The sequence below is a fragment of the Aulostomus chinensis genome, chromosome 10, assembly GCF_037954235.1.
Source record: "Aulostomus chinensis isolate RoL2024-O1b breed Wild chromosome 10, RoL_Achi_v1.0, whole genome shotgun sequence".
In the NCBI taxonomy this organism is placed as follows: domain Eukaryota; kingdom Metazoa; phylum Chordata; class Actinopteri; order Syngnathiformes; family Aulostomidae; genus Aulostomus; species Aulostomus chinensis.
In genome coordinates this window covers 13,334,458-13,346,990 of record NC_141329.1, presented here as the reverse complement: position 1 = coordinate 13,346,990, position 12,533 = coordinate 13,334,458, and the positions used below count along the sequence as shown (strand labels likewise).

Genomic DNA, 12,533 nt, shown 5'->3' with positions numbered 1-12,533 from the left:
CCGCGAACGGTATCACAAATGCTAATATTAGTTAGCTAGTAGCTGCCAGGTTCCGAGGTGTTACCCATGGCAAGTAAAAATTACCAGCAGGCCAGCAGAGTCTGCTCAGGGACTAAACGACCAGAAGCACCTGCTCCGACATTTTATTTATCTTTGTATTTTAACTGCGGCAGTGCACTGCAGTGCTTTCTCAGTCACCTCAGTCTGCTGCACCGATATCAGAAAAGCCTTTGCCTCATCGTAAATACTTGCAAAATATGGCAGTAATTGTTGGCTAGCTAGGCTAGATAGCCTGTGAATAGAGGCATTGTCAGCCATGGAGGTTTGTCTGGAGCATATCATGTCATTACTAGCATGTTTACTTTTCGTTCGTCTGTAACATTATATGTTTTGCTCTTACTAGGGACAGATGAGGAAACCAGTACCCTTACTGCCTGGCAGATTAAGAACGCCTCCCTGTTCACTGGGAGGAACCACACCACTGCAAATGGTTATGAGTAAGTGAATGCTCAAGTCATAATATTAAACTATTGTTAAAAATTGGATGAAATGTTTTATAAAATTTCCTGCCAGGGCGTTCATTGCAGAAAAGGGCCTGGAGGGAAGTGTAACCCCAGCCTTTATTAAAAAAATAAATAAATAAAAAATGGGAGAACCTAAAACAAAACTATAAGGTAGGTTCAATGTAATGTGGCAATAAGTTGATTCTTTATGGTATGCACTCTTGGTACGCAGTCTTTATCACATAATTTTAATTGTTTTTCTGCAATTTGCTGTCCTTCCTGCACAGGACCTCAAGTGCCCTAAAACTGGGGTCAGCACGGAGGGGGGGTGAGACCACTGCCACTTCTTGGAAGTGGTACTCACTGATGGATGAGGCAATCGGGGGCAGGCCGTCAATCACACCGCCTGTCCTCATTGCCTCTCTGTCCCAGGCCCATGATGCGGAAGTTGTTTCACCCCCCTCTGTGGTCAGCCCAGGAGGGGACAGCTCCACAGCATCCATCCCAAAGAGACAGCGGGAGGATGTTGTGGAGGCTTTGAGGGAGCTGCGAGAAAAGGAGGCCCAGCTGGAGTTGGAGGCGAAAGAGAGGGAGGCGAGGCGTGAAGAGACAGAGGAAAGAAGAAGGCCAGAGGACATGGAGAGAGGGGAAAGAAGAAGGCAGGAGGACCTGAAGAGAGAGGAAAGAAGAAGAAGAAGAAGAGAGGATCTTGAGAGGGAAGAAAGAAGACACAGGGAAGTGGTTGAAGGGAGGAGATGATGTGGAGGGAGATGAGAGAGGGGGTGGGGGATGGAGGCTGAGGAAAAGACAAAAAAAGTGTGAAATAAAATCTGTTTGATTTATATTAATGGTGGTGTGTTTTTTGTTAAATTTTGTTGTACTTTGAGTCTAACTGCCTCAACCCTTGCAGCTACAACAGGAACATGCTGATCTAACACTCATGCATCAATATTCATGATGCAATTGGTGTAACAATGGGCCAGTCACTCAAACTATTGCTATAAATAAGTCATACTTTTAAGACTTGCGTATTTTTACTGTTTAGTACTTTGGCTTGCACAGAGTCATCTTTACATTAAATTACAGGGACAGGTTTGAATTTTTGTGTGGACACTGGTTACAAAAAATAAAATGACTTGTCACCAAAATGTTTTGCTAAATAGATCCCACAAATAAACTCTACATGCCGTTGCATCTTCAACCAATAGAAGGAGGACATCACGTTGTGGTGTAACAATGCGCGATGATCGTTCATTTTGCTGTCTTACTCCAAACATCGACGAAGTAGCGCAGGCAACAGGTGGCGTAATTAGCTGATGCTGATGTGGTGCTAGGCAGTCACAAATCGGCATACAACATCCCATTGTCATTTCTGGTGAGTGCACAGCACGGCAGTATGCGTTTGGGACAGCACTGCACCTTCGAAACTTGCGAACTGTGCGATTGAGTACATAGTATTCTTAGTATGCTCAAGTTGAAAATTTAAGTATGCAGTATGGAAGTATGCGATTTGGGACACACCATATGATCTGTATCACTTATGCTCTTTGGTAGGCCAGTGTAGCATTACATGTCTTGTCTAAAGACACTTACTGGATGTCCCCTTGCCATAATTGTGATTCAAAACCCTCGGCCTACCCTGTTCAAGTATATATATATATATATATATATATATATATATATATATATATATATATATATATATATATATATATATACAGAGAGAGAGAGAGAGAGAGAGAGAGAGAGAGAGGCGTCAGAAAATGTTGATGAAATGGCATCATTCAAAAAAACCTCACAAGGTTTTTATTTTGAACAACTCGGGTTTCTGCAGATATGTTCCTCTACAGCATTTGTGGGCCAAAAGGAAACATTGATGATACTCTTTAGGGTAAAAGCATGTACATTCAGACTCATAGTTCACCAGCAGAAAGATATTGGGCCCTATTTAAGCGATCTAATGTGCCAGGCAGTTGGTGGATGGAACTTTGTGTGCTAGTTCGTGTCTTCCCTTTTCACATGGGGGGCTGTGACAAATGCAGTTAAGCTGTCACTTTAAGTGTGGGGTGAAGTATTTATGGAGGTGGTGACAGATCTCGGCTGTGGCTTACTGGAGGTATCAACTTGCCTGTCTTTAGTCCTTGTTTGCCCCCTGTCTTAAAAAGAGATATGGTGAGGCATGAAAATGAAATGAAAAAGCAGATATGGACAAAGAGAGTAGAGACAATTCTACATGAATGCAAATGGGAGGAGTGTGTAAAAGGATCAGGCAGAGTGGTGGCTGGTGACAAGTACCTGGTGAGCCACAGAGGAGGTTGTTACATTAATTTAAATGTTCACAGCACATTCATTTGCATCAATGGACATGTAAAGTGGACATGGATGAGACCACGGGAAAGACCAGACAGAGAGCGAAGGCAGAGAGAAAGCTCTGGTATGGATTTTAATGAGGATCATGGAATCCTATTAGACTGAAGGTGATAAAACAGCCATTTGCTGCCCTCCCTGAAGAGCTCTTTATGAGTGTTGCTCAAATTATGAACAAGAGCCAAGGAGGGATGGAGGCCATACCCATGAGGCTGTTGAAGGACATATCCAGACCTTTGTCTATCTCCTCTGCTCCAAAGGTAGAAGACATTAGTAAAATGGATCCCATTTCTAAGTCACCACCTTAAGACACCTCTCTCCCTCTCTCGTGTGTCCTCCTGAGGCTTCAGCTGAACAGTTTTATCACTTTAACCCAGAGGTATATAAAATTTTTCTGTCTTTTTATTAGACTGTAAACACTGACAGATAATTTATCTATTGTACTGCGCTATTTGAACTTTAAAGTATATCATCCATGTGAATTTTATACATTATACATGTGGGCGGCATGGCTCAGGGGTGGAGTGGCAGTCTAGCAACCAAAGGGTTGCTGGTTCGATCCCCGACCCCGGTGACCATGTCAAAGTGTCCTTGAGCAAGATACTGAACCCATAGTTGCTCCTGATGAGTAGGTTGGTTCCTTGCATGGTAGCCTCCACCATCAGTGTGTGAATGGGTGAATGAGATGACACTGTAAAGTGCTTTGAGTACTGCTAAGGTAGAAAAGCGCTATATAAAATTGAGTCCATTTACATTAATTAGGTTTTATTGTTGTCCTTCATTTGTGTCAGTTTGAAAATGGGGGAAAAATTCTGGAGAAAAAAATACAGTGCCGCAGGTGATGTATTTCTGCAGGTCTACCTGGACAACAAAATCCCCTTAGGTTTCCTCAAACAAAAAATAATTGGATTTTTACTCCCCTTTTTGATTATTGCAGAAAATAAACTCTGAGGCGAACACTACTTTGATGCATGATGCAAAAAAAAAACAGAGGTATGTATTAGATGTCACCGCAACTATCTTCAACATTCTCCTGTTTTCAGCATGATGATAATTAATGTCAACAACAACCTTGATAATCTTGCTTAGCAATTTATTAGCAACTGCCATTTCCGAAACCTAAACTCAAGTGAGTCATACTTGCTCAGCTGTAGATTATAGAGCAAGACGAAATGCACTTAATATAGGGTTGACCAGAGTTATTCATGAAAGGTGAGAATTATCTACAATAAATCCAGCAGCACTTGATTAAACCCACCTTGGATAACTCTGTCTGAAATGACTGAGAATATTAACATGCATTCCCATACTATATCCATTTAAAATCTTCTTTTTTTTACTGTTACTTCCATCCATTCATCAATCTACTTCCACTTATCCAGAGCCGGGTCATCCTGTCTCTAAGGGAGAGCCCAGCCACCCTCTGGAGGAAACTCATTTTGGGCGCAAGCATGTACTTTCAGTCATTACCAAAGCTCATGACTATAGGTGAGGGTAGGAACATAGATAACTGGTAAATTGAGAGCTTTGCCTTTCAGCTCAGCTACCTCTTCACCATGACGGACTGATGCAGCGTCCGCATCACTGTAGACGCCACACCAATCCACTCATCAATCTCATGAGCACACAAACACAAGTGTGTCGATCTCCAACGAGGATAAAGTATGTACAGCATCAGTGCAGGTTGCAGCCATATTATTATCAGCCCCATTGCTAACTTTAATGTCGCAAACAGGATAACTCATCCACTTTTAAAAACACCGCCGTGAAGTGATGTCACCAGAACTGCTACTGCTTTGTTTCCAGCTCCCCTGTTGGTTCATCTTCACCTGGTGTGGCTGGAGACACACTGCATTTTAATGCTAACCCATTTTTTAATGGTGTACCTGTGATTCGTTAGTGGGGTTCTGCTGTATTCTTTTCTTGTTGAGTTAGATTAATTTGGATTTGTTTCTTTTTTTTACTTTGTGTTAAGTAATTCAGTTGTTTTGGTTATTGAGCTACTTTTGTTTGTGTTATTTAGTTGGTCTTCTGTTCGCATCCAAAGTTCTCTTGTTTTGCTCAGTTTTTGATTGTTGGTTACCGGTATTTGTTTCCATTTCATTTTGTTGTGTTTAAATTAAAGTTGTTTTTCTTGGTTTCATTTACTTAGTTCCTTTCATTTGAATTGGTTTGTTTGCTAATTTCTGATTCTCCTTAGTTATTTTCATTGCCCTGGTTTATTTTGTGTATTTGGTGTGACCGCAGTAACTGTTTTACCCCCCTTTCAGTGACTGAGGGCCAGTGGTGGTGCTTGTGGTGGTGCTTGTGGTGGTGGTATCTCCCCCGTTTTTTTGTCGGTGTGCTGTGCTCCCCTGGGATTGGTTCTTCACTACCGTGTGTGTGTCACATGAGCCTGGGGGATTTTGTTTGGTTTTATTTTGGTGGATCCCTCCTCATCTTCACTAGCTTCCCCATCCAGTTTTATTTGTTTTCCCCCTCCTCTCCCCGAGTGAATGATGTTTTACTCACCATTTTAATCATGTGTGAACAATAAAATTTATTTGAGTGGAACCATATCTCTGGCCCTGAGTACAAACCTGTGTATCTTTTAAATTATCTGTGTGAAATTCCCAATGTGGCATTGTTGCAACTTAAATAATTGAGTACGGTACCCTCAACCACTGCATTGTACCCCTCCACTCGTGGCTGCCACATTAGCACCTTGGCAACCTCTGCCCCAGAGATAGGAGAGCCCACCAAAGAGTCCCAAGGCACTGCTTCTTCATTGCCAGACATGTCAGTAGGATTGAGGAGGTCTTCGAAGTATTCCCTCCACCAGTGGCGGCTGCTGGTCTTTCAAAGAGGTGAAGCTCATTTTTCCGGTCTACATCATAATAGACAGAACAGAGTCGCCAAACACAATGCTAGTCATTTTTAACAAAGACAAAGTTGCTGGGGATCGGTAAAGTCTCCGGATAAGTTCAGAACAACGGAATGAAAAACTTGGAAAATGCTCCAGTGGATGTTTATTCTTCAAGATCGCTGATTGGCTCATTTAGCGGTCAATCAAAAAAGGATTCCGCCTCAGACAGCTCATCCAATCATCATGCAGAAGCTGAGCGTCAGGGCCAGCCCACTGCCCCATAGACCCCCAGAGACACTGAGTGTCCGATGGGCGGGACAAAGCCCAGCATTTGTCCAATGGCCGTTTAGTTTCACTGCAGTGGAACAACCTGCTCTATGCTTCCCCACTGAAGTCAGTAGAAGCTGAGCGTCCAACTGTGTGAGGTGCTGTGGCGCTGCGGGGATTACTGAGAAGGAAGTTGCGCCAGTTACCTGTGATAAGGAACTGATTCTGAACAAAAGATGAAGGCTTTCTAGCGTATTTAGTAAATGAAATAAATGTACACACAGCAGTACATATTTCACCACTTTTTTTTTTTTGGTGACATTGTCGGGGAAGCTGAGCTTCCCTTGCAGTCTTAGCGCAATCGCCACTGCCCTCCACCGGTCCACAACATCTTGAGATGAGGTCAGCAGCACACTGTCTGCACCATACACGGTGTTGACAGTGTACTCCTTCTACAATTCTACAATTCTACAATTTCATTTAGCAGACGCTTTTGTCCAAAGCGATGTACAACACAAGCAAGAATTTAGACCTAATTAAGGAAAAGAGTCACCTGAGTCCTGAGTCATTCCTTCCCCCTCCTAAGACAGCGGATTGTGGTCCAGAATCTCTTCACAGCTGTCCGGTGGTCATTCTCCATGGTGTTGCCGAACTTCTCAGAGGTTTTGCCTCAGTGATCACAAATGCCACACATCACTTGGCCTGCCGGTACCTGTCAGCTGGCTCCAGAGTCCAATGGGCCAAAAAGGCCTGATAGTACTCCTTCCTCAGCTTGATGGCATACCTCACTGCCGATGTCCACTCATGGGTTCTGTAATTGCTAAGTGCACATGTGGACACCCTTATGCTTGAATATGGTGTTTGTTATGGAAAATCTGTGATGAGCACATAAGTCCAATGAAAAGCACTGCTTGGGTTCATATCTGAGGAACCATTCATCCCAAGAACGTCTCTTCAGGTCTCACTGTCATCGTAAACGTGAGTGTTGAAGTCCCCCAGCAGACCAAGGGAATCTCCAGAGGGAGCATTCTCCAGTACTCTCTCTAGGGAATCCAAAAAAGGGGGTACTCTGAACTGCTATTTGACACAAACAACAGTCAGGACCCATCCCCCCACCTGAAGGAGGAGGGAGATTACCCTCTCGTCCACTGGGTTAAACTCCAACGTACAGGCACTGAGCTGAGGGGGAACAAATATTGCCACCCCTTCACCATCGCCTCTCACTGCTAGCAATGCCAGAGTGAAAAAGAGTCCAACCCTTCTCAAGAGGACTGGTTCTATAGCCATTGCCGTGTGTTGAGGTGAGTCTGACTATGTCCAGTTGGAACTTCTCAAACTCACGCACCATCTGAGGCTCCTTCCCCATGAGAGAGGTGACATTCCACTTACCCAGAGCCATCTTCTACAGCTGAGGATCAGAGACTGCTAAGCTCCCCACTTTTGGGCGCCACCCTTCCCACACTGCACCAACCCCTTTGGCCCCTCCATTTTAGTGTTACTTCTGATTAATATTTAATTTACATTGCCTTATTTGACCCTAAGGTGCAATTGTACAGGCACAAGAAGCCTTGCTGAAATCCATCCATCTACTATCTAGAACTCTTATCCTGTACACAGTGGCAGGGAGCTAGAGTGTATCCCAGCTGATGTGAGGTGAGAGGCCAGGTACAGATCACTAGTCAATCACAGGGCAGGCAACCATTCACACTTATGGCCATTTTAAAATCCATTTGCTCCAGAGAGAAGCCATGCAGGCACAGGGAGAACAAGCAAACTCCACACATAGCAGGTCCAAACCAAGATACTGTGAAACAACAGTACAAACCACTGCATTCCCCAACTGTGACTTGATATATCACTAATGAAATACCAAGAGCTGTATATAATAATGGTTCTATAATAATAGAGTTACAATGGCAAACAAGAATGAACGGGATCCAAGCCCTATGCAAGTTGGAACTCAGAATAGAATAGAATAGAATGTCTTATTTCAAAAGTGAATGATCTTAAAGGATTTCTACAGAAACCACAATTTTAATGATTAAAGAAATATCAGTTAATCGTTGTATATTATCTTCAGAGGGCTGAGAAGATTTTATCTTGTCTTGGTCTCCGCAAGTTATATTCTTGATGTTGATGACTTCTAGCACAAGTTGAAACTGCCATTAAAAACAGGCAGAGACAGAGACAGACAGAGTTTTCCAGAAGCTAGTCCAGAATGGTGTCCATTTCATTGTGTCTCTAACCTTCTCCTGCTCTCTGCTCTGCATTTGGGAATCACAAGTGCTTTTAGACATATAGACATATATATTTATGAACATTTATTGAGACTTTACATTTGGGATTATTCAGACTCTTTGAACTTTGAGTTCCCTCTGCATCACATGAAGCACATGACAAGCCACTTACAATAATATGTACCATAAATAAACAAAGAGGTAAGTTGTAATCAACCAAGCTAAGGAAGATGGTTAGATGAATCATCACCATTCATTTACACTCAGCCTTTACTTGTTTACCACTTCATAGTACCTGCGGCTGAAGAGCTGATTAGCTATAATAAAAGTACGTCCATGTGTCAGTCTCCCTGAGTATTTGTGACCACCATTGTGCTGGAAAGTAGTTTATTTCCCTGGACAGCAAATAAATTAGACAGGAAGGAGCTGTAAAATGGACACTTTCTTGCTAGATGAAGCTTGGAGGTGACGCTCAGTCTTTGCTTCCCACAGGGCTAGTTAAACCAGAGTGTCTGCCACTTCAACACCCCCCACATATGGTGTCAGACTCACAACTGCAAATCTATGCTAGACATACTACCGCTTGCTGGGATGTGGTTGTTCAGAATTCAGAGTGTAGGGAAATATTCTAATATGTGGCCTCAACTGTTTACACCTGGAAGTTTAATCCACTGTGGTACACTCTTCAATGCAGATGATTTTTCTGCAGTCACTGAAAAAGAAAGGAGGAATACAAAACAAATTTGTACTGAAGGCACTGATCAGAGAAGAGGGGACAAGATAGGATTGGCTTCCTCTATGCAAAAATAATTAAATAAATAAATAAATAAATAACCCCAAAAAGTCACATTAACACGATATATTACTTCCTCCTTCAGAAGTCTTTTTTTTTTGTTTTACCTTTTTCCTGTTAATCCTTTAGGATTGTAGAATATAGTTGTTAGTTTTTTTGCCACGTAATATAACAGTTGATTGTTTTCATCTTAGACACACCATATTTTCACAAGTATTTCATTGAATTTTTGACAAATTTGTAAGCCACTCAAGGGAGATTTGGGATGAAAACTTGTGATAAGTGGTGTAAGAATAAGTCCTAAAACCTTGAACTCAAGTTAGTATTGTTGAACGTCTGGGTCACTTTTCCCAAAGTCAAGGGACCTTTGATTAAATGTCTGAAATAAGGTCAGTGGTTCACACTGGCAAAAAATAAAACAATGTTTTATGTGACAGTAGAGCCTAAAATGGGTCAGTAAATACCAGGAAGCTAACAGGTGACTAAACAACACCACAGAGATAGTCTGGACAGTCAATTGTCATCACAGCAAAAACAGAAGATACTTAAAGCTTAAGCTTGGTTTATGCTTCTGCGTCGCAGCGACGGCGTAGACCCTACCCTGTCATTGAGCATTTGAAGTTCTGCGTCGAGGGAACGCGTTGCTCTGCAATTCACTGCCAAGCCGCTAAGGGGGTATGTCTTTGTATGGTTTCAGGGGGCTCTTGTCAGATTCCTTGGTTTTCTTCTGGTCAGAGACAATAATGGCAACTGAGATGGAGCAGGTGTTTTTGAAGATGGAGCTCATTGATATTGAACAACAAATGTTGTTACTCCAAATGTTGAAGCGCAGGCGATGCAGAAGACGTTTGCGGAGGTGGTCTGTCCGACCACTGAAGCAGTCGAGGTTGAGAATGGGTGAATTTACCACACTGGTTCGCCAATTGGGGAGCCTCGATAAGGAAATGCACTTTCACTATTTTTTAATGTCAACGGACCGATTTGTTGATGTTCTTCGCTGTATACAGCCTTTGATATGGCACCACACAACGCATAGCAGGCCTGTTGATGTCGCCCAGAGACTGGCAGTGACATTAGGAATTTTAGCCTCGGGTGGAAGCCGTGGCGGCTAGCTACAAACTCAGGTGGCGGCTGTGGTGGCTAGCTACAAACTGGCGTTGAGCACTGTGTCCAGTGTTTTGTCCGACGTCTGCAAAGCATTGTGGACAGCCCTCCAGCCCGACTTTTTGTAGTGTCCTTCAACCAGCCAGTGGGAAGCCATGGCAGCAGATTACTGGTCGCTATGGAACTTCCCAAACTGCGTTGGAAGCCTCGATGGTAAACACGTTACCATAAAAGCACCGTCACATGCAGGAAGTGGTGGTCGTACTTGCGGACCTCCTTGATAACCCTTTCTTACGCTTGGTCCATTTTTGCGTGTAGCTCTCACCACAGAAATTTTAAAAATGGCGGTGTTGTTGTGCTCAACCAGAAATTACGTACTGAGCGGACCAATCAAAGTCCTTAACGTTCACGTCACAATGCGTTGATGCGACGCTTAGTCAGGATTTTTTGGAGGTGCACGTCAGGCTACAGCATAGGGTCTGCGTAGGGGTCTGCGTCAACGTCGCAGGTACGGCGTCACCGTGACGCAGAAGCATAAACCAGGCTTTATTGTGATAACACTGAAGTCATCAGCCTGCAGTATAAGTGGTTTGTGATGATCATTTGTCACAAGCCTTATTTTCCCATCTGATTTTGGCCAAGGTAACCTGTGGTGATGCTACCTCCAGGGCTGGTTTCATTTCGCATTCCTGAAGTGCTGTACTACTGTGAAACAGATTCAGTGACAATCCTTTCTCTTAGAATTGTAGTGTCAAGAAAACTGTTTTGTTTCGTCTTGAAGAAAACTATAAACCATGTGGATTATGTTTTAGAATCATTAAAAAAATGTTACTTGACATATTCAGAAAATCCAAAAAATGCTGAGATTTTACTTGCTATATTATTTATTTTTGCTGGAAAGTCCAATAAGTCCATATATGTTTTAGCTACATGGATATTTAATCTAATTTTCATCTGATTAATTTTTTTGGATGATCTAGCTAGATTATTATTTGTTTAAAGTGATTCAAGGAGGGAAAGATTGACCTACAGTACATAATGAAACACTGGTAGGTGTCAAACACATATAAAACATAGCAATGTCTATTAGTGTCTTACTACATCAGTCCATCCATCCATCCATTTTCTTTCACTTATTCCTGTTAAGGGTCACGGGGGGGGGGGGGGGGGGGCTGCAGCCTATCCCGGCCTATCCTATTGCATGTCTTTGGACTGTGGGAGGAAGCCAGAGTACCTGGAGAGAACCCATGCAGGCACAGGAAGAACATGCAGACTCCACACAGAAAGATCCCGTGCCCAAGCTACTCTATTGAATAGAGGCCTGAGGAACACACAGAAGTCAACATTATGCAACACCAAATTTCCTCATCTAGCTCATCAGCTTCATCAACTGGGCGGCATAGCTTGGTGGTAGACTGGCTGTCTATTTACTGGCAGGCAGCTAATTTTCTCATCTGATGTCCCATAGAAAGTTTCCTTAATTGCTCCTGATGAGAAAGTCTGCGCCTAAAATTGCAGTCTTCACCAGCAGTGTGTAAGTGTATGAGTGAATGAGCAAACAACTGTAAAGCACTGTGGAGAAAAAGTGCAACTGCGCATCTAATGAAGTCAATTTACCATGATAATATTTAGCAGTCATTCAGATCACAAACCCACAAAACCAGGCTTATACTTATACTATTCATAAAAAGCCAGAAATTCAGTGTACGTCCACTCTACAATCTTTTGTCATTCATCATATTCCTGATCTATGTTTTCAACCAACATAAAAAGCTGAAGTAGTTGCCATGAATACATTAATGCTTTGTTAAGCTGTTAGATGATGCGGTTTAATTTCATCACACACAAAATGTGGAGATCACATGCAGCCTAGATTTCAGGAATATATTGTCAATGGCAGGGAAGCAGTGGCTAATAAATGACATAATTTTTTGACATGACAGTCTTCTACAGGTTGTTCATTAAACCCATGGATGAAAGACAGGTAGCAGATGATTCGTGTCGTGGAAGAGACAGGGTTAAAAAAGAAACAGTAGGGCATGATGTGGACACAGAAGCCTGAACTAAAAGGTTGTGCTTTCAGCAACTCATCACATGTTTAACCAGAACAAAGAACAAGCCTCTGGGAGATATTGCAGTGTAAGGGCAAATCTTCATTTGATCGATAGCAGAATGCTCCACCCCAGGCGTCTGCCTGGCTATTTTCTTGGCAGGAATCCCTGAAGCTGACTGTCGGGGCTGAGAATGACTAGATTAACCAGAGGAGATCCTGCTGGGGGACAATTCTCCATTCACAGAGAAAACCTGCTCTCCATGCCTCATTGAAACCAAGTCTGGAGCCCCTATTGTGTTTAAGCATATTATCATCATTCACCAGCAATATGAGGCAACAGAATCCAGAAGGCTGTATGTTATTT

The 12,533-nt window shown here is 42.8% G+C and overlaps 1 protein-coding gene across 1 annotated transcript; it reads left to right on the top strand.

The window, feature by feature from the left end:
- Window positions 1-308: 308 nt before the first annotated feature.
- On the top strand, window positions 309-1,438 carry LOC147254460 (uncharacterized). Its single transcript, XM_086215876.1, has 4 exons — window positions 309-322; window positions 404-497; window positions 791-1,162; window positions 1,414-1,438. Exons 3-4 carry the CDS (start codon window positions 870-872, stop codon window positions 1,436-1,438), a joined length of 318 nt encoding a protein of 105 aa, XP_086072002.1. The 5' UTR covers window positions 309-322; window positions 404-497; window positions 791-869.
- The last annotated feature ends 11,095 nt before the right edge of the window (window positions 1,439-12,533 follow it).